This window comes from Aspergillus aculeatus (genome assembly GCF_001890905.1).
Source record: "Aspergillus aculeatus ATCC 16872 unplaced genomic scaffold ASPACscaffold_8, whole genome shotgun sequence".
In the NCBI taxonomy this organism is placed as follows: domain Eukaryota; kingdom Fungi; phylum Ascomycota; class Eurotiomycetes; order Eurotiales; family Aspergillaceae; genus Aspergillus; species Aspergillus aculeatus.
This window is the reverse complement of record NW_017962983.1, coordinates 20,467-48,306: the sequence shown is the minus strand read 5'-3', so window position 1 is coordinate 48,306 and position 27,840 is coordinate 20,467. Positions and strand designations below refer to the sequence as shown.

Sequence of the window (27,840 nt, the reverse complement as noted above, 5' to 3'; positions counted from 1 at the left end):
CTTGAGGAACCAACAGCTTCAGATGGAGAGCTCCACATGGCTACAACAATAGTGCGGTGGGACTGCTGCACGGCCTGGCCCTGGCTAGTGTACCAGTCCACATGGCCCTTTGTCACGAACTTTATTTACGAGGCTGAATTTGCCTTGAGCGAGAATATAGGTCCAGAAGGCTAAGGATGAAAGGAAGGCCGACTATCCCCAAATGCTGAACCAAAACTAGGTTCAGATAGGGAGTCTGTACGCTGTTGCCAGGGATTATTTCAGCTCGAGAGTAGGGATACTATTGTGGGGGATTGTACGAATGATTGAACATGTTACACCTGCTCCATCGGACTGTGCTGTACTCAAAATTGAATTGTATGATTTCATAAAAGAATCGGTCTCTGTCTCTATCTTGTATCGTCTTGGGGTATATTCATAGTGCCGGTCCAACACCCATGGCCCGGACTCGGGTCAAGCCATCCGTAGCCCTAATTTTTCTTCCCACCCTTTCCATGCCCTCCTCTGCTAAGTTATAATCCGTACCAACTCTGGGTTGCTCAAAACCGCAAGTCGGCTGGGTCGTGGCCGACCGTTGGAGTATCGGCGGATGCGGTTGCAGCTTTGACGAGCCAGGTGCGTATCCCGCGCGGAGCTTCGGGTAAAGACTGCTGCGCACAAGGGGCATGTGAAATTGCTGGTGGTCTTGGATTTCTCCTTCTGGTGTCGGATAAGGTTGCTTTTGGAAGAGAAGTGTCGGCCATTACAGCCATGATCCCAGCATTGGAAAGTCTTGGAAGATTGTTGTGGCTTTTGTTTCGGTGTCGTAGTCTCAAGCATCTCGGCTAGCTGGTTTGTATCCTGTTGGTAGAAGTCCGCCATAAGGAGGGGATCAATGTCGCCGTACGGTTGGCGATGGTCTTGTAGTTGTTCCGAGCTGTTACGGAAGGGTGGTCAGAAAATGCTCGCTGGAGGTAGGGTGGTGCTGATTAACTCACTCTAGAGTCATGACTGGCAAGTCTGTGGCTTGGTCGAGGTTGAACACCAAGCTCTCCTCCCTTGAGATGCTCTCCAGCCCTTCCACGGATGAGCTCTCATCCCAGGCAAACTCGGGAACCATATCATCATAATGCAGGGTATCCATCAGGTCGGGGAAATCTGGTTGGTGACCGAAGGTTTGAAACGGGCTTGATAACGGTTCCATTGCGTCTGGCAAGTATGTGTCTGCAGATCTGTCTGAGTACATGGGTGGGAGTTGGAGTTGCATGCTAACCACTCAATTTATATTCCAGCTGCATGCTTCGCTCCACCTACACGTGGGAAGGGTAGGGCATTCGAGTTGCTGCGGGCAGAATGCACAAACCAGTGCAGAATCCACTGAGGGGGTCATCACTGCCCACCAAGCGAGTCGCGACAAAGCAAACCCCGCTCTTTAGCCTGAGTCCGCTGATACAATCTCACCCCTCCCCTCCAAGCCTCATGGGGCATGTTCACACTCATACAGGCACGTAGTGATAGAGAAAGCTGCAAAATGGAGGGAAAGTAATATCAGCTTGCCAGTGGTTCAGGGCTTCTAGACCGCGGAAGGATCCCGGACTAGCTGGCGGAGATAAAAACCTACCTGATCACCAATCACACCTGCCCGATTAATCTCCCGGCCCGTTCCCTCTAACTACCACCACTGATACTATACCTACCACTGATGCCTTAACTTTTCACTTCCTTAACTCAAACACCTGTTCGCTGGTAGTTATACCTTAACCTGTCTCCTGTGTAGTATTACCCTCGAATTTCTCGGCCAAAACATAAAACATTTGAGAACCATGGAGGCTGATCATATTATGCAGTCACCCTCAATTCCTGCCACATAGGGTTGAGGATCAGACTCACTGCCAGAATGCCTCCTAGCCAAAAATAGAAGGATCGTCCTTTTGGAAACCACCATGCAGCCTTCCTCGTATTTTCTTGGACTATTTTAGTCAATACTAAGATCCCCCCCCTGGTCTGATACCAAAACGGAAGCTTAAGTTCTGAACATATCTTCACGGTGAAGTGGGGGGGGGGAGGGGGGGAAGACAAAGGTGGTTAGGCGCTCCACTTCTATCACACCCACAAGCTATCGCCGTCCCAGCTGCAAAGGTTTCGAAGGACCCTGCCGGACAGAATGCACGGCCACCCAATCAGGGCCCACCAGTTGGAGGCTGTCACACGCTAAAATTGACCAATTTCTTACTCACACACTCCAAACTTCACACCACATTCCTAAACGCCCGGGTTCGCATCCTGGGTGATCATTATTAAGCCGAAATGACCAAGTCAACTACCGACCATTCGGAGTTTCCTGTCCTTCTTACCTACATCAATCCTGGGCAGTGATTAGGCAGTTCAAGATGCTACATCTCCAGCGACTGCCAACGTCCGTGGAAATACGCCGTCACCAATGATCGATCGAACCCGCCGGACCCGCTCCAAGACTGGCAGGATGAAGTGGAGGCATCCAGCTGGGGCGTGGTTAGCAGCCTTAGTGTCTCCATCGCGGCTCATTGGGATTCTGATGGTAATCCTGTCGGACTCTCTCACCTGCAATTCGCTCAAACACTCATAATTCGGCAATGTTTGCTACGCCCGCTCGCAGTTAGAATTTTCTTCCTGGACGAGACAACCACCTGTTGACAAAACAAGCAGGTTGATTCTCACTGCCATGGCCGCTCAGAACGATCCCCGTCAGCCGCCGCACACAGATTCCAATCGTGCTGACTTACGCGATTCAATCACAAATGACGAGAATCAACTCCAACAGCAACCAGTGGCAAGCTCCGCACGAGCCAAGCCAATGATTCCTTGGGTGTATGACCTGGGACTTCAAGTTCTCAGTGTTACGCTGGATGTCTTCTTCCGGGAGGTCTCGCCTCGTAACTCCTTCCGGGTCCCCAACAAGGGACCCGTCATCCTGGTGGCTGCGCCACACGCCAATCAATTCGTCGACTCGCTGGTTCTGATGCAGCTAATGAAGAAGCATGTTGGCCGCCGTATCTCCTTCCTCATCGCAGAGAAATCACTGCACGAGCCCTACATTGGCACCATCGCGGGCGCCTTGGGGAATCTTCCCGTCACCCGCGCCATGGACCATGTCCGACCGGGCCAGGGTACCATCTACCTGCCTTCTCCCGAGGGGGACCCGACTCGCATCAGTGGGATTGACACTGACTTCACGGGGCCAGACTTCATGGTCGGGGGCAGCATCATCCTGCCCAAGATTGGCAAAGCCGTGCCAGAAAGCCAGTACATTGAGGAGATTGTAGGGCCGACTGAGCTCCGGCTTCGAGCCCCGTTTCAGACTCCCCACGCCATGGCCCTGCTGACACCAGTGACGGGCGAAGGAACGAGGTTCAAGGTCGCCCCGCACATTGATCAGAAACGCATGTTTGCCTCCGTCTGGCGAGAGTTGTCGCAGGGGGCCTGCATCGGCATCTTCCCGGAGGGCGGCAGCCATGACCGCTCGGACCTGCTCCCCTTGAAAGCCGGTGTAGCCATCATGGCCCTCGGAGCCCTATCGCGGGATCCGGACTGTAGCCTGTCCATCATCCCTTGCGGCATGAACTACTTTCACGCCCATAAATTCCGATCGCGGGCCGTCATTGAGTTTGGCCATCCCATTGATGTTCATCCCGATCAGGTCAAGGCCTACGAAGCCGGGGGAGCACAGAAGCGCAATGCCATTGGCTCCCTGCTGGAGACGATCAATGATGGTCTCGCAGCGGTCACTCAACCCAGTCCGGACCACGAGACCCTACAACTGATCCAGGCCACCAGACGCCTGTATAAGCCGATCGGCAAGAAGCTTCCCTTGCCGTTGGTAGTCCAATGGAACCGGCGGCTACTCAAGGGGTACACGAGATACCGGGATGACCCGCGAGTGGTGCGACTTACGCAGGCAGTCTTGGATTATAATGTCAAGCTGCGAGCACTGGGCATTAAGGACCACCAGGTGGAATGGGGCAATATCACCGATCGCCCATGGCTGGTGGCCTTTGCTACGCTACTGTATCGGCTTACGGAGTTGGTTGTCTTGAGCGTCGGCACCCTTCCTGGGGTACTTTTGTTTTGGCCTGTCTTCGTGACGACCAAGGTGATTTCGGTTAAGAAGAAACGGCAAGCATTGGCAGCATCAGTGGTTAAAGTCCGAGCCCAAGACGTCGTTGCAAGCTGGAAGATCCTGGTGGCGCTTGGATTAGTCCCGGCGCTGTACACTTGGTACACATTCCTGGTCTGCTTCTGGCTGCGCTACGAGCGCTCTGGTGGCTACTATTCTGATCTTCTGCCCTGGTATATGCAGGTCCAGACTTACATCCCGGATTCTGTCCCTTTGTGGCAATTTGCGATCGGGTTCTTCGCTCTCCTGGTCGGGGTATCATTTGCAGCTCTCGAGATCGGCGACACTGGTATGGATATTTTGAAGTCCTTACCACCGTTATTGGTCGCATTGAACCCACGTTCATCGGGATCTTTGAGTCAAATTCGAGCGACCCGCAATGCTCTGGCAGTCCAGGTACGCGAGGTGATCGATGACCTCGGAGAAGAAGCATTCCCCGGATTCGATGCCAGCAGCATCCATGGCGATACGCATCGTGAGGATGCTTACCTTTCTCAGCTCAAGCCGATCTCTGATCTCTAAACGGAACATTCTCTGGGACTTACCGGCTCTAGGAGTTGGCATGTTCATTATTTTCAAAACCTCAAATGCAATCTTCTTTTTTTTTTTTTTTTTTTTTCCGTTTTCTTTTGGTTATCCGAAGTCAAACCTCCAGCACGATCGGCTCGAGATGGGCCTCAGGCCGCCCCACCCAGCATAGCCGCGTCCCACCTCTCCCTCCCATTCCAAATTGTCAATCCTTTCAAATCCAATAAACTATGTTGGCAAGCTTTGTCCAAGCACTCTTGGGGGTTGAGATTTGCTCCCCCACTCAGATTTAGCGCGTGATTTCGTCAAAATCCCCAAAATAGCCGGGCCCTGTCAACCCCAATTCCTCGTTTGAGGCTAGACTCTCTCGCTTGCGTGTTGGTGGAGCAATAATGCATGAGAGCCAGACTAGCGGGCTAGCAACCTAGCCTAGGCTTGGTGTCTGTCCAGCCTTGAAATCTTGCAGGGATCTTGTCCCAACACTTCCACAATTACTGATCAATATTAATTGGCTGACCAGGGCCTTATCCGCGCGGTGGAGCATGATTTTCCTTGTCCACGGGAATGTGGGTACGTTGCGGGTAGAATGAGGCTTCATCGCTTCTCATTCAGTGCTCTGTGGTTGTAGGGTCGATCGATCAGTGAAGTGGTTTGACGATTCGGAGACTTCAACTAACACTGTCATGGTAAAGCTCTCAAGCTGGACAACGGTATGCTCTGTAGGAGGTCGCATTGTTAGGAATGGATTCTAGTAACACAATATATATCTCTAACGGGTGGCTTGGCGCTAGGGTAGCGGGTGTCGACCAGTTTTCCAAGTCACGCGGACTTGTTGCTTTTGTTTTCTTTTGTTTTCTTGATTTTGTTATACGAAGCTGATTCGAATAAGTTCCTGACCTCCGAACAAATCATCCTGCTATAGAGTACTGGGGATGCATCCTGCATCCACAATAGTGGACCCTAGCTAACTACACGTGGAGGATGTTCGAGAAAAAGATCCAGTGCAGCCATACAGCGGCACTAGCTCACTAGGCTACTGGCTAATACTTTATTACAGATTTCCAATTCATGTAGGCCATCAGCAGCCATGTGGTTGTAGACTTTGTAGTAGACTTTGTAGTAGACAAGGTAGAGCGGAGAGGCGCAATGCCGAAAGCCGGCCGAGCAGAGATGACTAACCGTCGTGAGCTCCGGATTTCGGCAACTACTCGGCCCGACTTGGCTCAGGGCCGACCGCGACGCCATTTCTATCCATTGCTCTAGGCTCTCTGCCATGCCTGCTATAACAAAGGGAATATATAGTTAATTGCGAGACTAACAAGATGTATCTGAAAAGGCCATGGCGATATGTAGTGGTTGCATGGAGTCACTCTAGGTCGAAGGCGTCAAGGCCGAGTACCATGACAGCGGAAATTCCCGCCAGGTCGAAGACTCCGCTAGTTGCTTTTTTCCATGGACCAGAAACTTGAGTACACTACCAGATCGGAGCCAGAAAAAATATGCACGAGGGATGGAACCAAGGCTGGACTATTGAGCCTCAAATTCAACCTTGGAGGTGGGGGGAAGGAGGGCTAGGAATAGGGGATTGCAGGAATGCAGGAATACGGGCGTGCGGGCGTGAGGGCGTGAGGGGGAGAACATTTTCTTGGGCTGCGGAGTAGGAACAGATGAGGGGTCAGCAGTCAAAGCTGGACTTTGATGATGAAGCTAACGGATTCTCTGAGTTCTGATCAGTCTGGAAGAAGATTGCCCGTTGAGGCCAGGCCAGGCCAGCTTAGTGCAGTGCAGTGCCGTCAGTCAATTGATCAGAAAAAATGGGTTGAGAGAACGCCAAGACCGATGCTGGCCCTACAACAACAGCAACAACACCACCACATCTCTCTCCCTCTATCAATCTCCCATTCCGGTCGGAAGTACGCCACGCTCTGCGTAGCTTCCCACTCGGTGTCACGGCTCATTTTCCACTGCTTTTGTTCTTCCTTGCTGTCTGCCTGGCTTCTCTAAATTTGAGAACTTTCCGACCGTGGCAGCATGGAGACTTCCCCGTCTCAAGGGCCAGTCCCCGCGACCGACCCTGCCCAAAGCAAAGAGCCACCGCCGATCAAGGAATGTCAAGCCTCCGAGACAGACTCCAACATCAACCTGGTAAGTCGTTTCTTTCGGTCGGACACTGCATCTACTACATACCAGTGTTCATCTAAATCTCCTCCTCCCCCTCCAATCCGCTATTGACACTTCCAAGGTGACCTGGGACGGCGAAGATGATCCCGACAACCCGAAGAACTGGTCGTTCAAGATGCGATGGAGAATGACCGCCATCGCCTCAACCTTTGCCTTCATCTCGCCCATCTCCACCTCCATGACCGCTCCAGCCTTGAGCACGATCGCGAAAGACCTGCACATCCACCATGCCTTCGAGCAAACGATGAGCCTGTCGATCTTCCTCCTGGCCTACGCCTTCGGGCCCCTATTCTCCGCCCCGATGTCCGAGGTCTATGGGCGGCGCGTCATCTTGCAGGGATTCAATCTGATCTATCTCGCCTTCAATACCGCGTGTGGGTTTGCACAGACAGGGCCTCAGCTGATCGTCTGTCGCTTCTTTGCTGGATTCGGTGGAAGGTGGGTTGCCCCATATCCGGCCCTGTTTGGCCTCATCGACCTGTTTTCATGTTCTGATTCCATCTACAGTGCGGCAAGTGTGATTGCTTCTGGCATTCTCGGTGATCTGTGGCGCAAAGAAGAGCGAGGATTGTCCGTCAGTATCTACACTATGGTCACGCTGCTAGGACCAACCCTGGGTCCTCTGTTAGGTGGATTTATCACTCAGTACAGCTCCTGGCGCTGGACCTTCTGGAGCGTGAGCATCGCGGATGGCCTATTTCAACTAATCGCCACCTTTTTCTTCCAAGAGACCTACGCTCCGGTGCTGCTGGGTCGCAAAGCAGCCCGACTACGCAAGGAGACAGGCAACGCTTCCCTCCGCACCAAATGGGAGGAAGACGACCTGAGTCTGCGCAAAAAACTGCAGGTTGCCTGTACCCGGCCGTATATTCTGCTGGCCACGCAGCCCATCTTCCAGGTGCTGACCCTGTACATTTCCTACTTGTTCGGGCTGGTCTACCTGGCGTTGGCGACCTTTGCCGAGCTCTGGACCACCAAGTACCACCAGTCGATCAGCATCGCCGGCTTAAACTATCTAGGGTTGGCCGTGGGGTACATCATTGGCACCCAATCCTGTGCCATGCTGATCGGTATCGTCTACCGCCGGTTGGTGGCGGGCAACAATGGCACCGCCCAGCCCGAGTTCCGTCTCCCACTGCTACTGCCGGGTGCCCTAATGGTCCCTATCGGACTGCTGTGGTATGGCTGGAGTGCGCAGCATCATTTGCATTGGATCATGCCGGACATCGGCATTGCGCTGTTTGCCATCGGGGTCAAGTATGGCACGCAGTGCACCCAACTGTATGCCTTGGATGTGTATCCCACCTACGCCGCGTCGGCGAGTGCGGGGGCGCAGTCGTTGCGCTCGCTGGCGGGGTTTACTTTCCCGCTGTTTGCCCCGTATCTCTATGACAAGCTGCACTACGGCTGGGGAAACTCGGTGCTTGCTTTGGTCGGGTTCGTGATCGGGGTGCCCGCCCCGATTCTGTTGTGGATTTACGGGCCGGCGTTGCGGAGGAGAAGCCAGTACGCCACTGGGGTGTAGATTCGAGTAACAGAATGAATAGATATATACCAAATATAAACAGAGTAATAGAAGCGCTAATATCATATTCTACTGGTCTTCCGTCGATGATTCCACTTCTAATATCATTGCTAAAAAAAGAAAAGAACCAGCAGCTCTACTATGAAGTTCCATAAAAGTCGTCATCAATCCCCATAAAGGACCGACAGTATTTCAAGCCTTGCAGCCGCTGCGCCTCGATCTGCTCCCACGTCCACTCACTTCCTGCCTTGCTAGCCGGTGTGAACTCGAACGGTGCATCTACGCTGCTCCGACTGCCCTTGTCCGCCATCGCCACCGGCTTAGCAGGCACCTTCCCTCCAGCGGCGAGCAATCTCTCCACGGGCACCGTCAATCTCCCCTTCTTCACACAGTACTTGCTCATTCCCACCGCCGCGACGATGCTGCTCCCATCCTTGTTTCGCTTGCCCGTCTTCACAAAGTGCGTCAGCACGTAGATCCACTTCCGATCCCAGGCCACAACCTGCGACCGCATCTCGTACCGCTCGAACGGCTTGATCTCCTTCTTGAAACTGCAGTACACGCCGCCGAGAGCGATGAAGATCGGTGCACTTTTCGGCGGCGGGATCCCCTCGGCTGTGGCCTGGGCGGCGAGTTCGGCATCGATCTCCGCGCTGACTTTCTCGCGCCCGGGCCAGTAGAAGTAGGCCATGGGCGTGATGCGCGAGGCGTCCAAGTCGGCATAGTAGGTGCTGTTAGATTTGTGAAAGTTGTAATCCGTCTCGAGCAGGGAGCAGTAGGAGGTGGTGGTGGCCACGGCGAATATCGGGTGGGTTGGGTTGCCTTGCAGGTCGACGGGCGGGCTGGGGTTGCTGGGTGGGTGGGCGAGGTCGTAGAGCCCGCGGATGAACCAGTAGACGAGACGAGTCTGGATGGCTCTGGGTCAGTGGGATGCTAGATGGAAGGGATTGTGTTTGTAGACTCGAGTATGGGCGTACCGTCCATGCGAAGGGCAGAGATTTCCAGTTCAGTACGGCAAATGCGACGAGAAAGACCTTGCTGGGTGATAAGGAGCCGACTAGGCCGGCTATTTCGGTGGCTATCATGATTGCTGTCTTGAACCAAATGCTGTGTTTGCTGGAAATCGGTGTTCAAGGTGATGGTTTGGCGGGTGGATTGACTTGGTGAGTATGTGATGGGACAAGATACAACCCTGGGTTGAATATAGCCTGCCTCTAACTTCGTATGAGTAGAAAATGGAGAGTGAGTGTGGCGTTCGAAAAGGCATATGCGTCTATCTTCGTCTCGTATCAATTTGTGAATTAGAGAAGGAATCATTTGGCCATTGTTTGGTTGCAGGGAAAGGATTTGGGGATTGAAGGATTTGCGGATCAGAGGGTCCATCTCGCCAGATGCCACTCCAAACAGCCTTGCAGCGGTTGACATGACAAACGAATCCTGCACGAAGTATCTCCCAGGAATGACGGATTGTGGGATGTTTTGCTTGTGAGACTGGGCTCACTTCTTGTACATAACTTGCAACGCTCTCGAGTTCTATATTGAAACCACGATCTGCAGCGACAGGACTTACTGATCGACTGACGCCAATTCTCGTCTCACAATCCCCAAGATGACGGTGCAAGAAAAAGAAATCCTGGCCGAGAGGAAAGAGCCTCCAGCCCAGCCGCTCGATGAGATCCATTGGTTCAAGCGCCTGGAGTGGTTCCGGATGTTCATCATCTGGGGCATTCCTTTGCTCGGCTTCATCGGAGCCACCCAGGTTCCCTTGCACAAGAAGACGGCTATCCTCACGATCGTCTATTATTTTATCAGTGGGATCAGTCTTTCGGCAGGTGTGTCAGCACTTCCATTCTCCTTGACCAGGAGATCGTGCAAAGCTAATCTACAGACAGGTTATCACCGGCTCTGGTCCCACCGCGCCTACACCGCGACCGCAGTAACGCGGTTCTTCCTCGCTTTCTTCGCAGCATCCGTTGGCGAAGGCAATGCCTACACGTGGGCGCGCGACCATCGTGCCCACCACCGCTTCACGGACACTGATCAGGATCCGTACAGCGTGCACAAGGGCCTGTTCTATGCCCACTTCGGCTGGATCATCTTCACGCAGGACCGCAGCCTCACCGGGCGCACCGACGTGTCCGACCTCAAGAATGACAAGATTGTAATGTGGCAACGGCGCAACTACATGTCGCTGTTCGTGCTCACTGCGTTCATCTTGCCCACAGTCTTCGCGGGGCTACTCTGGGACGACTGGTGGGGCGGCCTGGTGTACGCTGGTGCCATCCGGATGTTCATTGTCCAACAGAGCACCTTCTTTATCAACTCCATCGCCCACAGTCTCGGTGACCAGACCTACTCCGACCGACACTCCCCACGCGACAGCGTCATCACCTCCTTCCTGACCGGAGGCGAGGGCTACCACAACTACCACCACGAGTTTCCCATGGACTACCGCAGCGGAGTGCGCTGGTACCACTACGATCCGCCCAAGTGGACGATCTACATCCTGTCCTTATTTGGGATGACCTCCGACCTCAAGCAGTTCCCCGACAACGAGGTCAGCATGGGCGCGCATCAGCAGAGGATGAAGAAGTTGAACCAGGAGGCCAAGGGGATCAGTTGGGGAACCCCGGTTGAGGACCTTCCGCTGTTGACCTGGGCGGAGTATACCGAGAGAGCGAACGGCGGCCACCATTTGATCTGTCTCAAGGGGGTTATCTACGATGTGGCTCCGTTTGTACATCAGCATCCCGGTGGTACCAAGATCATTCTTAGCTACGTGGGGAAAGACGCCACAGAGCAATTCTTTGGCGGGGTCTACGCCCATTCGAACGGAGCGGAGAACTTGCTGTGCGGCATGAGATACGCCAGGCTCGTGGAGGAGACAAAATAAGGAGATGATTGGTTCTGTTTATGTTGAATGCCGCGCATGATGGGATGATCGACGGTGAGGTTGCGGTTTCTGTATGTTTTGCCTTGCTTTAAAAAAGACCGCGCTGGATGGAAAGAAGGTACTGAGGTGATGTAGATACTCGGCCGGCAAATGGTCTGTCTGATGAACAAGAATGATCACAATGATGTCAGTGAGGTATTAGTGTGCCTTGGTGTCAGACGTTTGCGTATCCTTTCATACCAGTAGTCGATTGCTATATTCAATTAGAATTAACACCTATTTGTTTGTCTCTCGAGACCCTTGTTCCCTTGTTCTGCGGGCCGGGTTGCCCGCAATACCCGCATGGAGGTGTCTGTCCGTTGTGGGGCCATGCGCGATATTGTCGCCGAATCTAGACGCTCGAGAACTTTCCGGATTGCACCAAACTCACAATCAATCTAATGAGCGTATCCCTGATGACGCAAGGGACAAGTGTGTCTTAGTACACTTTCTATATATGATCCCTCGAGTCAGATTGGAAGGCAATTCTATGCGTGACATCTCTCTCTGGAAGCACGATCGCAACCTCTCACTGCATTACCCTACACCTGCTCAAATTGCGTGGAGACAAGCATGGATTCCGCAGTCGCAACATCAATAGCACATGATGCCCTTCTGAGTCCCGTGAGTCAGGTCAGTTACCCCCGAGTGAGCCAGATTGTCTTCCCGGGATGGAGGATTGACAGCTCTTCTAGGTATCCGGGATCAGCAGGAGTCTCGCGAGCACACCCTCTGACACGCATTCGCAAATATCATGCGCGTCAGAGACGATGTCGCAACCGCCACGTGTAAGCTCGGAAGGTATCAAAAGCAAAGAAACTACAAACCTTGGTGATGTGCCGAGCTGCACAGCATGCACCCGCCTATGTTCGGAGCAGCGAAGCGCAAAGACTAGTCGAAAAACAGCTCCAGTATGAGGCCTCTTTCCTATACCATGACACGGTCCAAAGCTATACTCACAGGATCACAGACCATTGCGTCACGACCGCGCAGCCCGTCAACCCTTACATCGCGCGAACTCGAGAAGAGTTTCCGGGCGTTATCCTGTCACCACCGGAAACTACAGCAGAAACATGTCGACTTGATGAAGGCCCACCAAGAGAAAGACGAGGAGATCACACGCCTAAATGCTAGGATCTGTGCATTGGAAAGCGAGCTCTACCTGACGCGACTCGCGTACAGTGATGAAATTACCTTTGATCCCCTCCAGACCTCGCTGAACCAGTATGATATTCGGCCGACGAGGGATCCCACTCCCGGTAGGCAAGCAGCCTCTTCCGGTGTCAGGTTGAGTACTCCGGAGCATTGTTGAACCGCCGGACCTCTATAGTGAAGCTTAGATTGTGCGTTTGCGCGTTATGCGCAGATGATTGGGGCTCGCGTAGCTCCAGCTTACCATCAACATGCAAGGGTTGATATTTTCTGAAGTTTTCTGCCAAGAGGCTGTGTGCCGCGGAGGCTGTCGGGGCCTCGGCTATCGAGTCGGAGAGAAAGAAAACTTTACCGAGACATGCCGATTCAAGCCCGAGCGAATCCCGAACAACCTCACACAGCAAGAAAGATAAGGTAGAAGTTCGGCCTGGTGATGGACCCCTGCGCTGCCTTGGAAAGGTGGTGGGGTTCTCGGGTGGCCCTATAATAAGCCTGAAACTTACGAGTCCACAACCCTCATGGATCGGGTTGCTCACAACCCTATAAAGCTCAATCCATAAAAAAGCTTGCAAAGAACCTTTGTTGACGGTCGCATTCTTCGACAGGAAGGGCTGGGGATGGGAAAAACCAAGAAGAATAATATTATCGCAGTTTCTATACATAACGTAACAGCTTTGCGTCTAGCTTTGCGTCTACCATTCGTTGAATTCCGCGCCGCCACCTCCGCTGGACCTGCTCAACAAACAGCCTAAGCAGTCAAGGGCTTTTGTGCAGTCACCACCAAGAAATCGAAGATGGGGTGCACCGCGCCCTTCAGAGCCTCAGCCCGGACCCCAGCGTTCAGAGCAGCGACATCTTCCTGCGTCCAGCCCAGAACATCGATGAAGAGCTGCGCGGTGAACCCCTCCACCCCCTCGATGAAATTGACCCGCATAAAGCTCCCACATTCCTTCAGACGCGCATCCTTGGGCCAGGGTCCGATGGGCAACTTGAATCCGTGCTTCTGGACGTTGGTGAAGCCCGCCTCCCGGACCCAACCCTCAAAGGACGGTGCCGGGTCCAGGGTCTGCCCGATCTTGTCCCCGGCCTCGAGCAGCCCCTCCATCATCTTCACCATCCAGCTATCGGGCTTCAAACTCCCATCCTCGGAATACAGCGTGTTGGCCGATTCCTGCAGTTCCAGCCATCCCCCGGGTGCCAGATTGTCATAGCACTGCTGGATCAGCCGGGGCCAGTCGCGGATGGACCCGGCCATGTAGCGGCAGTGGATGTAGTCGTAGGGCTTGTTGCCCACCCAGTCCTTCTCGACGTCGTCGACGACGAAATGCACGTTGGGCGGCACCCAGGCCGGCTGGATGGGGCTCAGGTCATTGCCGACGATCTTGGCGATGGTCGGGTTCTCGTCGCCCATCTGGATCGCCCACACGCCTGTGCCCGTGCCGATGTCGAGCATACGCAGTCCACTGGGGTCAATGGGCGCCAGGTACAGACGCTGGTTCAGTAAGCGGTAGAAGACGTGGTGGATCATGTCTAGTCGGTCCTGTTCGGGCTGATCGTTGGGGAACGGGTAGCTGCCCGATTGATAGGCGTGATACCGGCGACCATGTCGGTATTCATACTTCAAGACACTCGAGCTCAGCGAGGTGGTTGACGAGGAGGATTCAGTTCCCCCACCAGCCCCGGGATTCTCCTCCCCTATGTCCACTTCGATGGGATCGGTGGTTGCACGATGAGCCATGGAGGTGGAATGTACAGGTGAACGGATCGGATAGCAGGAATCAATAATTCTGGCTATTTATTTAGCAAATTTATCTTGATTTTCTCTCGCTTTTTCCTGTTTCCTTTTAATTTGGGGAGAGAAAAAGACCACGTCTTGAGGAAATTTGGTGAAAGGAGCTTAGCATTATGCAATGAATCGTGCCACGTGCCTGTCAAATAATTGGCCTTTTCCGGACCGAGACTAGGGCATAGACTATGTAGGATGCAGTTAGTAACTTTAGTCACTAAGTAATTTAGTACTCTAGTACTTTAAGTTAGTTACTACTCCAGACTAAGTTCTGGTACTTATGGCCGTGTATTGTGTGACGCTGGCGGTGAGAAATTGCTGCCTTGGCAGTCAGTCTAGTTAAACGGTGATGCCTGATTTCCGGCTCTCGATAATCATTTATGGTCAAAGTAGACCGACTCACCACTCTCGCCACTACTGGACTCATCTTATAGCAAGCAACAACAGAAGATAAGCGGGGCAACAACATCCACAGGCCCAAGTCTACCCGCCATCATCCACTTTTATCTTTGCCACCCCCTTTCCCCAACTGTATCTGCTCCCAGCGCTGAACGTACCAATAACAGAACCCATACGAGATATCAAGAAGCAGGAACACTGCCAGACTCCAGAGTACCAAGGGACTGTTCAGCCACGCAAATGACTCCGGCCAGTACCGCCACCGCAGCCCAGCGAAGACCACTGTGCAGCTGGATCCGAGGAAGCGAGAGAGCCTGAGCCTGTCAGTACGCCGCTGATACACCGCATAAAGGAATCGATAGGGCAATGGGAGTTACCACAGAGTATACGAGGCGCCGCGAACACTGCCCCGGCTGACCAACTGGCAGAGCGCACCGGCACTCAGCGCGAGCTGGCAGAACACCGCACCCCAGGAGTAAGCCAGGGAGGGGCTGATCTCGCGCGACAGGGCCAGAAATCCGGTCAGGAAGACAGCTATACCAATGAGAAAGATGAGCGGGAGGTTGCGCTGGACGAGCAGCGCGTGGTTCCATTCGTTAGGGGCGTGTTTGATGGCGGCATAGATGATGGCTAAGTTAATGGCCAGGCCCATGAGGAAGACACCCTGTTCGATGAGGCTTTTCGATGGGTAGATCAGCCCGAACACGGTCTCCCAGGCAATGTTGGAACAGAGAGGTATGATTGCCATCGCATAGGTCTTGTCGCGGAAGGAGACGTGCACCATGCCGATGTAGTTGATTGTCCAGCCTAGCCCCATCCCGAGGACGAAGAGGTCAGCGACGGGCTTGACAGCGTGGTAGGCTTCCGGCGCCGTAGTCACATCGAAGCCGTCCATGCTGAAGATCTTGGGTGAGGATGATAGTTCTGGGAGACTAAAGGGCTTGTTTCCGCAACACTTGGGTCTACTTCTAGGGGAAGAGCTGAGTCGGCAGTCATCGGCAATTTAAACGACTTGGCCCACCTTACAATGCCATCTACAGCCTCCTTCTGGGATCAGGGATCTCCGTCCTCGTGAAAACGCTTCAAAAAAACATGACTAAAAATGATGATGATATCCCTCGGCTCGTGTTCAGGCTGGGAAAGCGGGCGCTGCTAAGAACCGCTCACGTGAGGTGCAATGACTTTGTCCAGGTGTACGGGTATCACAAACCTCGTAATGCTGTCCTACAGGCCGTCGTATTGAGGTTTCACATTCTTGATAGTGCGTGGTTGTCGCAGTCAGCGTACGTGGGCGTCAGCTTTGCGAGCGCGAGTGGATCGAAAAAGAAAAGAACTCGCATCCAAAATGACAAGCAGACACGACACGACCAGAGTCAACATGACATGGGTCAGGTTAGTAAGATAAGACGCAACGCAGCTTGTTCTGAGTTTGGAATGGTTTGATCTTTACAAGGCTTCTGCCAACTAGAGGCACTCAGCTGACAGGCAACTGGAATTTATATCGACACAGAGAACGTGTATGCTCTATGTTGTATCCTGTCTGATATGTTTCATTTCTCTCCGCCCCCAAGATTCATCGCGGCACTGACACAGGCGAGATGACTGAATGCTTGCGGCATGTTACCAATCTGCTCCCCCGATGAGGCCACTTCTTCCGAGAACATGCCCAGGTGGTTTGCAAACGATAGGATACTATCAAACTGTGAGGTAGCCGTTCTCCGCAGCTGCTTGAAAAATTGATCACGAGGGAGATACTCCTTGGATCGGGCAGCCTGGATGTACAGAAAGTCCGGATTAGATGGCGAGCGGAAGGCAGAAGCAAACAGTATGAAAATTGTACGTACGCGCATCATCGCTTCGACAAGCCAGAAGGTAACCATCAGGAATGCACCTTCGTTCCCGCCCACCCCTACTATGCGTGTCAGTACCGCTCAGTGAGACCTGTACGCTCTCAATCATTCACACACCATCATCGATCTTTCCCGTATCGTATCGCGATACCATGCTGGCGACACTCAATCCTCCCCGGGCCGGAGGTTCCATGATCTTCTGGATCGTGCTCAGGAGACGAGGGTCATTGGGAGCAACGAAGAAGACGAGCGGAGCAATGAGAACTGCCGCATCCAATGCATCCCGGTTCTCGTAGCTCATGCAGAAGAAACCCTTTTCCGCGTTGTACCCTTTGGTCATGATCTCGTCATACAAGTCGTCTCGCTCCTGCACCCACCGGGCCCGGGCGGGACAGGGGAGGTTCGAGCGCTTCTCCGCCAGTCGAATGCCGCGGTCAAGCGCGACCCACAGCATGATCTTAGAATAAACAAAGTTCTGCGGAGGACCGCGGACCTCCCAGATGGACTGATCGGGTTGATGGCGAACCTCAATCACAAAGTCGACCATGCGACGGATAGCAAGCCAGTGGTCGTAGGAGATGTCGGCGGCATGCTTGTTGTACAGGTAGATGCTGTCCATCAGCTCCCCGTAAATGTCGAGTTGGATATGGGTGGCCGCCCCGTTTCCAATTCGCACCGGTCGGCTTCCTCGATATCCCTCGAGATGATCGAGTTCCATCTCGGGGATCTCCCGTTCGCCGTGAATGGTGACCATGATGGGCAAGAACGGATCTCCAGGCTTGGCGTTCTGGGACAAGGGTGGGAAAATGCGGTCGAAGATGAAGTTGATGTACGATTCTGCCTCCTCGGGGTAGCCGTTCTTTAGAAAGACGTAGACCGTGAAAGCCGCGTCACGCACCCACGAGTAGCGATAGTCCCAATTGCGAGTGCCCCCAATGTGCTCGGGAAGAGAAAAGGTCGGTGCAGCCACGATCGCACCGGTAGGTTTGTAGGTGAGTAGTTTGAGAACCAAGAGGCTTCGTTCCACTTGTTCGCGGTAATGTCCGCGGAAGGTACATTTGCTGGTCCAGTCGGACCAGAAGTCGCCCGTCGTTCGCTCCAACCGTCTCAACTCTGGGCCCAACACCAAGGCATTGGAGGTGATTGACTCCTGATCATGGAGGAGTAGAGTGATCGACTGGCCTTCCTTTAAGGTAACCTTGCCGACCAAACCCGGACCCAGGTGACCCGGTCGCTCCGACAGCTGGAGTTCCGGATTCAGTTGTGCGTCCGCGGCCAATTCCCCAGCATCGACCAGCAGACTGACCTGGAGTCGCTGGGCCGCCGACTGAAAGTGGGCTCGATGAACCCCATCGCCTCGCGACAATTGAGCGGTATGAGAGTCCCGGGCGTAGTTGAAGGCGGGAAAGACCTCAATCTCAATGTCCATCTCGCCCCGCACACATTCCGCCTTGCGAATTAGACCGGAATGACAAGCATGATGGGGTTCCCCGGGGAGATTGGGCTGATTGCAATGGCACCACTCGGGCAGCTCTTGACTTCCTACGACGGACGACTTGGGCTTGGTGACGGGGAAGTAATCGAGGATGTTGATAACTCCCTCATCGTGGATCCAGCGGGTCTCTAGCATGTTGGTGTAGGGGCGGTAGCGCTGCTTGCTCAAGGGATTGTGCAGACCACGACTGGGGGTGATGGAGAAGTGGCCGCCCTTTGCTTTGTCGAGAATGCGACAGAAGATGGAGGGCGAGTCGAAGACCGGCCAGCACATGGAGTCGATGCTGCCATTCTTGCTGACCAGGGCGCAGGTGTGCATGTCGCCCACCAGGCCATAATCTTCGAGGCCACAGTATTCTTTGTTGCCTTGCATGAGCTGGAAGGTTTTATAATGTTGAGAATGATGATGAACAAGATATTATCTGACAAAGGAAGAGAACTGAGAAATAAGATGGGATGGGGAAGAATTGACGATATGGGGGGACAGAGAGAGACAGAGACAGAATGAAAGGAAAGAAAGAAAGAAAGAGGGAAGAAGTGACGTCATCACACCCCCACCCCCCCGTTAGTCCCCGTGTTTGCAGATCCCCACTCCCCCGCATACAAACAAATGCTGCTTATTGACTTGCTATTAAAACTGTAGTGGGTGGTTTGTAAACTAACCCAGGCAAACAGAGACCCCCTACTCTCTAAGTTACCTTACACGCCTGCCTCCTCACCTCCAACCGTCCCAGGTAATTTTGCTTTTACCTCTTCTTGCACCTCTTTTACAATGGTTGCCGCACTTTGGACTTTGTGTATTAAGCCAATGGATGCTCCAGCGTAGGTGGCCAGTCGACCGGCTGGACCCCAGCCACTGTCGCCTGCCTTGAGGGCTTGATCGTGCAGTTCCTTCAGCTCCTCAAACGGTCGCCCCTGTTGATGTTCGATGAAAGACTGGTTGATGATGGTTCGGGGGCTGTACTCCGCTGGCCAGCCCATCGTGCCACGTAAATGGTTGTACAGCATGGTCTTGGTGGTCGAAACGGCCCCGTCGCTGGCGCGCACGATTTCTTGCTGGTAACCGGCACTGATGCGGGCTTCTTCAGAGGCCAGGAACCGGGTCCCCATCACCACCCCGGACGCTCCTAGACAGAGAGCCGCCGAAGCACCGCGCCCATCAGCAATGCCTCCCGCTCCGAAGAGAGGGATCTGTCCAGCCACCAAGTCGGCGACCTCGGGGAGAAGAGTAATCAACCCCAGTCCGTCGCGAGCCCGACCGTGGCCGCCTGCCTCCGCTCCTTGCACGACAATCACGTCGGGCAATTCCTGACCCTGCAACAGTGCTCTGGCCTCCGCTAGAGTCCCTATCTGAATCCAGATCTGGGTTTGAGCGGAGACGGTGCGAATCCGACGCGACCATATGTCGTAGTCTCGTTGCGGGTCGCGAGGGGCGTATAGCCATGCGGCACACGGTTTATATTGCTCAATGGCGGCAATGGCGATCTCTGGGTCATCACTCCAGAGCTGAAACCCCACGCCGACCGGCAGAACAGGACTCTCGGCCCATGATTGATGTTGCAGGGCTTTGACGCGGTCGGAAGTGTCTTGCAAGTCGGCCAGCATCTCGTGGGTTTTCACTCGCGGGCCCAGAAAGCCGAGGCCGCCAGCTTGTGAGACGCTGACCGCCAATGCTGGACCGGCCATCACCCGCATCGGCGCGCTGACCACCAAGGGGCTTTTCACCCATGGATACGCGCGGGAGAAGGTGGTTGCAAGTCGAGAAGTGTGGGCCATCATTCTGGATGCACGACTCCAGTAGTCTGGTGAGAACAGGTGGAAAATATAGGTTTCAAGGGAGGATCATGGATTCAGTGGTGAGATAACTTAAAGTCCCGAAGATGACGTTTCACCTTTCGATGATGGATCTTTGCGGGTATTGCGGAATTGAGCCTCCCACCAATAGCAAATCCTCATCCACCCTGCTGCCGCCCCACCCGCAATCTTTCCCGCCATCACAATGTAGTCAGGAAGAGCATACTGTAAGTCATGCATTTTCTTGTTTGACTTATACCCAAGCTAGAAGTTCCAGATACATGGATAAGCTGCTCCATAGAGCTCATAGGCTAGATGACTTTAGCAGGCGATTGACGATGGTAGGTTTTCGGGTCGTACGCAGGCTGGCTCAGTACTACTACTTAAATATATCTATGCATGGTGAGCACTATGACCGGCTCCTTTTTATCTGCGTTCATGCCAATTTGCAGGCACGGACCAGCCTTGCCCACCATGAATTCACAAGAGCAGCCCCCCTTGACCTTGATCTGGGGTTATTCTCTCAACGGGTCGGATGGCCGAAAGTGAGTGCTCGTCTCAATTGCCCCCACGTTGGAAAATACAACACATGGGACGAATAGCCAGACAAGGCTGATCTTTCATCCTAGAGTTTGCTCTCGATCTCCTCAACCCACGCCCTTTCTCACCTATCGACCACATCCTCACTGGAGTGGCATCTTCCACCTTTCTATCCACAGCTTGCACCTTTCTTGAGAAAATCCGTACGCCCAAACACGTTATCCCCTAAGGCTCTTACTCCTCTCTTCTATCCACCTCATGTGAAGCGGTCTACATCGCTACGCCAGATTCCCACCACTACCAGAATGCCATGATGGCACTCGAGGCCGGAAAGCATGTTCTGGTCGAGAAGCCAATTACAGTCGATGCGGAACAATGCAGGGCGCTCATTATCACCGCAACGGAAAAGCGGCTATCTGTGATGGAGGGCTTGTGGACGAGATTTCAACCCATTGGCTGTGCGTTCCGCGAGGTACTCGGGGATGTTGGGACGGTCCGAAGAGTGTGGGCCGACAATGGCTTGGGTATGGAGATTGAACGCCGATTTCCGACCGGGGATCGACTGATCACATTGGACTTGGCTGGAGGAGGGTTGCTAGATTGGGTGTTTCAAGCCCTAACAGACTCGAAAGCGGCCTGGACTGGCTACTAACACATGGGATGTATGCTTCTAGTGGGTGTCTACTCTTTGAACTGGGCATTGCAGGCACTCGGCCTGCGAAGGGATTATGCACCGCGCTCCGTAGTCTCGTATACTTCGTTCACCCCAATTTCCAGTAAGTGTTGGACTCCCGCGCAAAGATTGATTTATGCTTGGTGTTTTCTATCGTGAAAGGTGCTTCATGATAACTGCCTGAACTGATAGCCACCAATCTCAGATCTCTTGAGGCGCCTGAAAGTATGGAGGCAAAGAAGCTCACATAAAAGGAGTATTACAACTTCTGAATGAAGCTCACTTGGGAACCTTGTAAAGTGACGATGGCTCAGCCGTGCTTGAAGACGTTGAAAAGGAACCTTTGAGTTATATTAAATACTCTTGGGGTTACAAGAACTCTGGAATCGCATGCCATGACGAGGACGCGGGATGAAGTAACGATCAACTCGTGGTCAAGCCCTGGAATAGGTTGGGGAGATACCGTTCACTACAAGTGGGAAGATGGCTCAGGATTATTGAGACGTCTACAACATCCATTGATCTAGCAACCGGAGTCAACTAACAGAAGTAAGCCATCCCATGGTTTGAATCTGCGTGATTTAGGTGTAAATATAAAGGCTATAAGTACCGAGTGATTGTTATGGTATGACCAAGTAACCTATATGTACGTTCCTGAAGCTTTTTATGCCTTTTATACACTCTTGTACAAATTTCGGGTCCATGGACAAATCGACAAATATCTTTCTTTTCTCTACCATTTTCTGCTATTCGACCAGGCGAAGGCCCAGACCAATGGTCCTGCTTCTGGAAGCCAGACTCGGTAATCAACTCTTTCATTGGTTTTTACCACGCGAACTAGGATATACAACAAAAGCGCAACCACACGGAACGGAACCGCCATTCACCAAAACTAACTGAGCCCAGGTCTGGTGTGAGGCTGCTCGATCTGTCCGATTAGGCCATTGCGTTGCCGACTGAGGGCGAAGAACTCTAGTCTAACTGCCAGAACTTTCTTAACGTCACCGACACTTCCGGTGCGGTCGCCGCGCTTGTGCTACTAACACAGCACAGTTGACACCGCGGGTGGTTGTGATTATGGATCTCTGTAATGAGGTGCAATGTCACTCTGATGCGTTTATTGCTATTGATTAAGCAGATGGGGATCTCTTGTTTGAGGTTAGAATAGCAGCTGAATTCAAGAGGCAGTGAGTGCTACAATTTATTCTCGACCTATCTTGAGTTCTTCATACTGTAATACAAGTGCACGGATATCGAAATGTTGCAAACAAAGATTTTGAGGCGTGTGAGAAGGAGAAGGAATTGAGAGCATGGCCCATTGTGGGTTATCACCAAGGAACGTAGTGCCGAAGGCTACCAAATGTGGTAGATGCGAACGCGAACGACAATGCGAGCCTGAGACTCATCGACCCCGGAGTCCCTGGAAACACCCAACAAGTGAGGTCAACGGATGTCCTCCTCTTAGTATAGAGGAAGCTTGTAGGCGTCAAAGTCGTAGATCCAAGTGTCGTACGAGGCCTGGTCGAACACACAATTCATACTAGTCCCGTTGTTGGACCAGAGAGGGCGCAGTGGCCAGGCACAGATTTGCTGGCGCTCACCTTCATTGTCTCCCTGGAGAACCGTCGAATTCAACGTCACGGGGACCACACCGTTCTCTACCCAATCGATCATGACAGCCAGGTTCGTTTGGGGGAAGGGCCCGTTTGGTTGTTCACTGTTGGTGCCGCAGTGGGCCATGCCGGGGACAAGATACAGCCGATAAAACTCGCCCAGGGCAGCGGCACTTGTGTCAAGAGTCTCGTTAGGGAACATGATCTTGCGGACCGCCTCGTAGTAGTGAACGGAGGAGGCGGTGGGCACACTGGGGTCCTGTTCGCCGTGAAAGTGCAGGATCTTGCCTCCAGCCTGCTGGAGGGCACTGAGATCGGGGTTGTGGGTCATCAGGGTATCTTCGTACATGGTCCACCCCATCTGCATCCAGTCGCGAATGGTGTCATAAGTAACATTGTCGAGAGAAGACAGCGAGCTCACGTCCTGCAGATTCAAAAATCTGGCCACAAACTCGCCCCCATTACCATCAATGCTGAGGCCCCAAGAGTCGGTCTGTGAGTCGTAGGTGGTTTCAACATCGTCGAAGTCCGCCCCGGGTTGAAAGTACAAGTAGGCCTGACGGCCCTGGCTGTCTTTCAGGCCGGCAAGCAGCGTCTGAACCAATTCCACCGCCTCTGCAGTGACGGTGCCATTTTGTGCCGGGGTCGCGCCCATAGACTGCCGCTTGCTAAACCCGAGCCCCAGGCTGCTGCCGCCCGAGCTGGCCGCGCAGTAGTATGGGGCACCGATCAGGGAGGTGAGATTGAAGTGCAGCTTGCACAGGTCCGAGCGGGCAATGACCCCATCCGCGCGCCCATCCAGCGGATCACAGGCAGCGATGGTGGCATTGACGATGAGCTCCAACTCACAAGGAGGCGGATAGTAGTTCATAGTCTGTGTGACCACGTTGGGCACGAGGTGATTAATCTGCTGGTGGGCAAAACGGAAGGCAGGCGCACCGACGATAATGCCGTCGTAATCAAAGCCGTACCGCTGGGCCTGCGACCAGCCCTCACGGCCCCCCTCGGAGCATGATTGGTAGTAGGTATAGAGCTTGTCTTGCCCAGTGTTATACACACTGCGGGTAAGTTCACGGCCGATTTCCATCATCTCATGGATCCCTTGATAGCCGAACATAAAGGTGTTTTGCCAGTCAACAGTGCCATTAGCGAGAAGAAAGACATCGTCAAAGGATTGCCCATTGAAGCCACCGTCGGTGAGACCGGAAACTGCCCCGTACATCACACCACCAGGTAAAGAGCCAGAGGTGCCGGAGCCCTCGTTGATCTCGTAGGCCTCGCCTCCGGTGGTGAGAAATCGATTCTGGAAATCGGCCGGAGCGGGCAACCAGTACGTGAGAGCCACTCGATCATTCCGGCCAATGTGGGTGTAGTTGAAGGTAACATCGCAATAGCTGATGGTAGCAGCGGGGAAGAAATTCGTGCTGCTGATGGTCACGTTGGCATGTAGCTTCGTCGAGACTGAGCTGGAAACCATAGATATGCCTTGAAAGGTGCCTTCGGCGGGCAAAGCGGCCTTGATGTAGGCATCAGTGCAAATATCAACGAGACTAGAAGCATGTGCAGCGCCTAACGCCGTTGTTAGGGCGAGAAGACCTTTCATGGCGGAAGATTCCAGATAAAGATCAATAGGCTGTGGATGTGATGTTAAGGTAGAAAAGTGGCAAGCTGTTGAACACTGCCGGTACTTGATGCTTTTTATCTAGGGTTGCGGGTGGGACAGTTCAGAACTACTCCGGTATGGAGAATCTGGACGCAAACCTTGCAGGTTTCAGTTCAATCAGGACGCGTACGTGAGGTGAGATGTCGTCGAAGATGAAACCAAGGTGGAAAGCACCTCGCATCAACATCGATGAGAATAGCCAGGTAAGGTAGCCTAAGGTAGCCTCGTCCTCGGCCTTAACCTCCTGGAGCCTCGGCCTCGGCCTTAACCTCCTGGAAATTTCCTCATAAGGCAAAATGGACCCACTAATCTACGGCTCGATCGGAGGTCGCAGGTTGAAATTGACTTCATCACCGAGCCTTCTGGACACTGCGGAGAAATTACTCCTTGGATAGCATCCTGATTCGCGAATATTTCCCCGGTGCTGCGTAGGCCTTTCCCTTTTCCATGCTCCCGCGCTGATGAGTTACGCAAGCTTCATCTCCGTTCTTGCAGAACCCAGCCTGGCTGGTACGATTGAAGCCCCTCTGTTAGTGAGCCGTGGTGACGATGGCGATGATGCAGTCCATTTTCTCAGATATAGTGCATGCATCATCACAGACCTCTACGATATGCTGGACTTTGTGAAAAAGGCTTGCACGGTCCAGGAATTCACAGCAAGCAAGCGGCCGGGGAGTGGCAGTCGAAAAGACCATAAACTATAATTGTCGAGTTCCAGCTCAGTAGTCCCTTGAATTTCAGGAGCATGACATCCATCGTTCCGTTCTCCTGATTGATATCTCCCCCATTCAGGTATCGACAAGATGCTGCGCAACACCCTCCCCACGCTTTGCAGTCTCATATCTGTTTCTTTCGCGGCGCTCTACGAAACCGTGATAGAGACCAAATATGGTTCGGTCCAGGGTTAACCGGCTTTTAATAGCAGCAACACCGGCAACCTAACCCATTCAAGGGACATCACCGTGTGGAAGGGCATTCCCTTTGCTGCGAGCACCGGCGGGGCCAACCGCTGGAAAGCGCCGCAGCCCGCGAGCCCATGGAACCAGACGCTGGATGCGCGCAACTGGGGCCCTGTCTGTCCTTCGGCCACGACCTGAGACTATAGCTACACCATTGATGAGGATTGTCTCAATCTCAATATCTGGAGTCCGGCAAACTCCACTGATGCGAAGCTACCTGTGGTCATGTGGAGTTATCCCGCCGAGTCAACCGCGGCCGATCCTCTCTTTGACGGCGGTGGTATGGCGGACAAGGGAATCGTCTTTGTCAACTATAATTACCGCACTGGCCCGTTTGGCTGGCTCGCCCATTCCCAGCTCTCGGAAGAATTCGAGAAGGTGACCGGGTCTAATAGCTCGGGCAACTGGGGGATGCTGGATCAGTTTGCTGCCTTGAAATGGATTCATGCCAACATCGAGGCCTTTGGAGGTGATCCAGATCACATCACAGTCCAAGTCAGTCAGCCGGCTCTGCAGCCACTCAGCACATCTTGTACAGCAATTTGACCCGTGATCTGATTGTCGGCGCCATCATTGAGAGCGGTGTCCGGGACCCCCACGACCCCCTGTGCACCAGCCTCGCCGAAGCCTACACCACGCTGGAAGATGCGCTGGGGGACGGTGATACCTATCTGTCGAATTGGGAGTTTCCAGCATCGCCGAAGCCCGCAACCTCAGCATGGAGGCATTGATCGACGGGGCGACCGGCACAACCCGTGATGACACGATCATGTTTGAGGCCGTCCTGGATTATTACGCGATGCCGGACACCTACCTCAACATCCTGATGAACGGCCTGGCTCATGACGTCCCAGTCATCACTGGAAACAACAAGGACGAAAATGGCGCTACCTATGGCCTTGATATTTCGCACGCGGAATATCTGCAGGACCTCAATTATGTGAAGTTTCAGTGCCGAACCGTGCATTACTAAAGTTCAGCGCTAGGCCTATTGCATCGAAAGGAAAGCCGCGCTTATCGTAGATTGGTTATCCGGCCAATGGAAGATAGTTTCATTCGGACAGGTGATGTAGCGACCGAGCCTAAACTCCGGCGGGACGCTTCCGCGCCCGCAAGCTTGTGTCCAGATAGGTCCCTCTTCCCGGTAGGATTACGTTGCAAGACTGGTCCCAGTGGGTGACAGTACGGAGAAAGTATCCATGATGGGACTGTAGTGGACTTTCAGGTCCTATCCACTGGGATGTACTCGTTGACAACATAAGTTGCCCTACATGTTAACCATACCGGTGCAGTTACAACTTAGCGCTGCAAACTTATGCACAAAGTCCTACTGCGGCGAAAACTAGAGGATGTTGTCTGACTATAATTAGTCCGAGCCCGACCCCCCGACACCCGGCAGTCAACGATTGACAACTTCTTACCTGGTGGTTGGTAGGTGGAGTCGAGAAGTTTGGCTACGAACCTCTTCCACCAAATAATCCTATAGGCCTCCTAATCATTAACCTCGACGTTACAAGCATGACATCGTCTCATTATGCAACCCCAAAGTGGTGGAAGGAAGCGGTGGTTTACCAAGTCTATCCCGCAAGTTTCAAGAGCAGTAAACCTCCATCTCAGGCAGATGGCTGGGGCGATTTGCGTGGCATAGCAGAGAAAGTGCCATAATTGAAGAGTCTGGGAGTGGATGTGGTCTGGACAAGCCCTAGTGAGTAGCATCCTTCCTTGTTCTACGTTCATGCGCAGGGCACAAGGAAGCCCATTATCGATAGCCGCCGGCTCTTTCTCGGTCGCTAATTTAACATCATCGTTTAGTTTACAAATCTCCGCAAATCGATATGGGCTACGATATATCGGACTATAAAGAAATCGACCCGCGCTATGGAACCATGGCTGATGTCGACTTGCTGATTGAAGCCCTCCATAAACACAATATGAAGCTTATGATGGACCTCGTTGTCACTCATACCTCGGATCAGCATGGTTGGTTTATCGAATCCGCTCGGTCGAAGCATACACTGGAACAAGTTGATCTGAACTGGGAGAATGCCGATGTGGTCGCTGCCGTTCATGATGTATCTCCACCGTCATGCGGGTGGTTGCAGATCAGCTGTGCTGCTTTTTCGGGTCGCGTGGAACGAAAACTGCTTAATAAGCAGTTTGATCATGTGACTTCCAAGCGACCCGGTTACCCACACAAACAGAAAATTTCATTCCACATCACCTTTTTCAGTACACTTACACACCACACCTCCCACCACCAATCATTTCCCTCTTCTTCCCCACATCCGCAACCATGGCTCAACTGAGCGAAAATGTAAGTATAACTGCTTATTAAGGTCTTATTTATTGCTTATTATCATTTGTATGATAAAAAAGTGATTCCAAAGTGATTTTTTTGATGAAAAACTGATAAATTTCGAATGAAATAGTCCTGGTACGTGTGGTACTTGCGTGAAGTCGAAGCCGGGCACCTCAAGTTGCCTGAGTTTGATACCGTGAGTTTCTAACTACTTTCTAACTACTTGACAAGTGCTTGCTAACTGCTTAGAATGCGGGTGGTGAGGTTCAGATTCATTACGGTGAGGTCTACTGTCGCGTGGATGAATGCGGCAAGCGCAA

General features: G+C 53.0%; 12 protein-coding genes across 12 annotated transcripts in view; 5 read left to right on the top strand and 7 right to left on the bottom strand.

Annotated features, from left to right (window-relative positions):
- Positions 1 to 507: 507 nt before the first annotated feature.
- Positions 508 to 1,183, bottom strand: ASPACDRAFT_43188 (uncharacterized protein; the record flags this gene model as incomplete). Its single annotated transcript, XM_020201211.1, has 2 exons — positions 508 to 916; positions 978 to 1,183. The coding sequence occupies 2 exons, from the start codon at positions 1,181 to 1,183 to the stop codon at positions 508 to 510; spliced, it is 615 nt and encodes a 204-aa protein (XP_020055908.1).
- Positions 1,184 to 2,812: 1,629 nt separating this feature from the next.
- Positions 2,813 to 4,713, top strand: ASPACDRAFT_1869454 (uncharacterized protein; the record flags this gene model as incomplete). The annotated part of the gene is made up of 1 exon (XM_020197931.1): positions 2,813 to 4,713. One exon carries the CDS (start codon positions 2,813 to 2,815, stop codon positions 4,652 to 4,654), a length of 1,842 nt encoding a protein of 613 aa, XP_020055907.1. The 3' UTR covers positions 4,655 to 4,713.
- Positions 4,714 to 6,573: 1,860 nt separating this feature from the next.
- Positions 6,574 to 8,423, top strand: ASPACDRAFT_78561 (MFS transporter). Its single transcript, XM_020205208.1, has 3 exons — positions 6,574 to 6,805; positions 6,903 to 7,279; positions 7,349 to 8,423. Exons 1-3 carry the CDS (start codon positions 6,692 to 6,694, stop codon positions 8,364 to 8,366), a joined length of 1,509 nt encoding a protein of 502 aa, XP_020055906.1. The 5' UTR covers positions 6,574 to 6,691; the 3' UTR covers positions 8,367 to 8,423.
- An 82-nt stretch (positions 8,424 to 8,505) lies between these two features.
- Positions 8,506 to 9,451, bottom strand: ASPACDRAFT_60412 (uncharacterized protein; the record flags this gene model as incomplete). The annotated part of the gene is made up of 2 exons (XM_020203554.1): positions 8,506 to 9,273; positions 9,344 to 9,451. The coding sequence occupies 2 exons, from the start codon at positions 9,449 to 9,451 to the stop codon at positions 8,506 to 8,508; spliced, it is 876 nt and encodes a 291-aa protein (XP_020055905.1).
- Positions 9,452 to 9,975: 524 nt separating this feature from the next.
- On the top strand, positions 9,976 to 11,259 carry ASPACDRAFT_28976 (acyl-CoA desaturase; the record flags this gene model as incomplete). The annotated part of the gene is made up of 2 exons (XM_020199602.1): positions 9,976 to 10,198; positions 10,259 to 11,259. 2 exons carry the CDS (start codon positions 9,976 to 9,978, stop codon positions 11,257 to 11,259), a joined length of 1,224 nt encoding a protein of 407 aa, XP_020055904.1.
- Positions 11,260 to 12,980: 1,721 nt separating this feature from the next.
- ASPACDRAFT_119145 (class I SAM-dependent methyltransferase) lies at positions 12,981 to 14,346 on the bottom strand. The gene has a single exon (XM_020196220.1). It carries the CDS (start codon positions 14,186 to 14,188, stop codon positions 13,199 to 13,201), a length of 990 nt encoding a protein of 329 aa, XP_020055903.1. The 5' UTR covers positions 14,189 to 14,346; the 3' UTR covers positions 12,981 to 13,198.
- A 35-nt stretch (positions 14,347 to 14,381) lies between these two features.
- On the bottom strand, positions 14,382 to 15,530 carry pyr4 (meroterpenoid cyclase pyr4; the record flags this gene model as incomplete). The annotated part of the gene is made up of 4 exons (XM_020203553.1): positions 14,382 to 14,422; positions 14,640 to 14,653; positions 14,794 to 14,949; positions 15,013 to 15,530. 4 exons carry the CDS (start codon positions 15,528 to 15,530, stop codon positions 14,382 to 14,384), a joined length of 729 nt encoding a protein of 242 aa, XP_020055902.1.
- Positions 15,531 to 16,185: 655 nt separating this feature from the next.
- Positions 16,186 to 18,352, bottom strand: ASPACDRAFT_29136 (glycoside hydrolase family 15 protein; the record flags this gene model as incomplete). Its single annotated transcript, XM_020199615.1, has 4 exons — positions 16,186 to 16,362; positions 16,480 to 16,547; positions 16,603 to 17,989; positions 18,035 to 18,352. The coding sequence occupies 4 exons, from the start codon at positions 18,350 to 18,352 to the stop codon at positions 16,186 to 16,188; spliced, it is 1,950 nt and encodes a 649-aa protein (XP_020055901.1).
- A 194-nt stretch (positions 18,353 to 18,546) lies between these two features.
- On the bottom strand, positions 18,547 to 19,769 carry ASPACDRAFT_78560 (nitronate monooxygenase). Its single transcript, XM_020205207.1, has one exon. The coding sequence runs from the start codon at positions 19,663 to 19,665 to the stop codon at positions 18,679 to 18,681; it is 987 nt and encodes a 328-aa protein (XP_020055900.1). The 5' UTR covers positions 19,666 to 19,769; the 3' UTR covers positions 18,547 to 18,678.
- A 2,678-nt stretch (positions 19,770 to 22,447) lies between these two features.
- ASPACDRAFT_43179 (uncharacterized protein) lies at positions 22,448 to 24,202 on the bottom strand (the record flags this gene model as incomplete). Its single annotated transcript, XM_020201210.1, has 1 exon — positions 22,448 to 24,202. The coding sequence occupies one exon, from the start codon at positions 24,200 to 24,202 to the stop codon at positions 22,448 to 22,450; it is 1,755 nt and encodes a 584-aa protein (XP_020055899.1).
- A 1,244-nt stretch (positions 24,203 to 25,446) lies between these two features.
- Positions 25,447 to 26,194, top strand: ASPACDRAFT_43178 (uncharacterized protein; the record flags this gene model as incomplete). Its single annotated transcript, XM_020201209.1, has 3 exons — positions 25,447 to 25,690; positions 25,738 to 25,881; positions 25,908 to 26,194. The coding sequence occupies 3 exons, from the start codon at positions 25,447 to 25,449 to the stop codon at positions 26,192 to 26,194; spliced, it is 675 nt and encodes a 224-aa protein (XP_020055898.1).
- A 545-nt stretch (positions 26,195 to 26,739) lies between these two features.
- ASPACDRAFT_1880894 (uncharacterized protein) overlaps positions 26,740 to 27,840 on the top strand; it is a gene marked incomplete at its 5' end in the record, with an annotated part of 6,602 nt that continues 5,501 nt past the window's right edge. Inside the window, 3 exons of the mRNA XM_020198220.1 lie at positions 26,740 to 26,860; positions 27,034 to 27,245; positions 27,651 to 27,716. Coding sequence (XP_020055897.1) covers positions 26,740 to 26,860; positions 27,034 to 27,245; positions 27,651 to 27,716 — 399 coding nt within the window. The remainder of the gene's footprint in view (positions 26,861 to 27,033; positions 27,246 to 27,650; positions 27,717 to 27,840) is intronic.

Bases quoted from the DNA above. Each gene is read 5' to 3' on its own strand.
- ASPACDRAFT_78561 (XM_020205208.1), top strand. From the start codon at position 6,692: ATGGAGACTTCCCCGTCTCAAGGGCCAGTCCCCGCGACCGACCCTGCC. The intron at 6,806-6,902 runs GTAAGTCGTTTC...GACACTTCCAAG, and splicing joins CAGACTCCAACATCAACCTG to GTGACCTGGGACGGCGAAGA. The intron at 7,280-7,348 runs GTGGGTTGCCCC...TTCCATCTACAG, and splicing joins TTTGCTGGATTCGGTGGAAG to TGCGGCAAGTGTGATTGCTT.
- ASPACDRAFT_119145 (XM_020196220.1), bottom strand. From the start codon at position 14,188: ATGGCTCATCGTGCAACCACCGATCCCATCGAAGTGGACATAGGGGAG.
- ASPACDRAFT_78560 (XM_020205207.1), bottom strand. From the start codon at position 19,665: ATGGCCGGTCCAGCATTGGCGGTCAGCGTCTCACAAGCTGGCGGCCTC.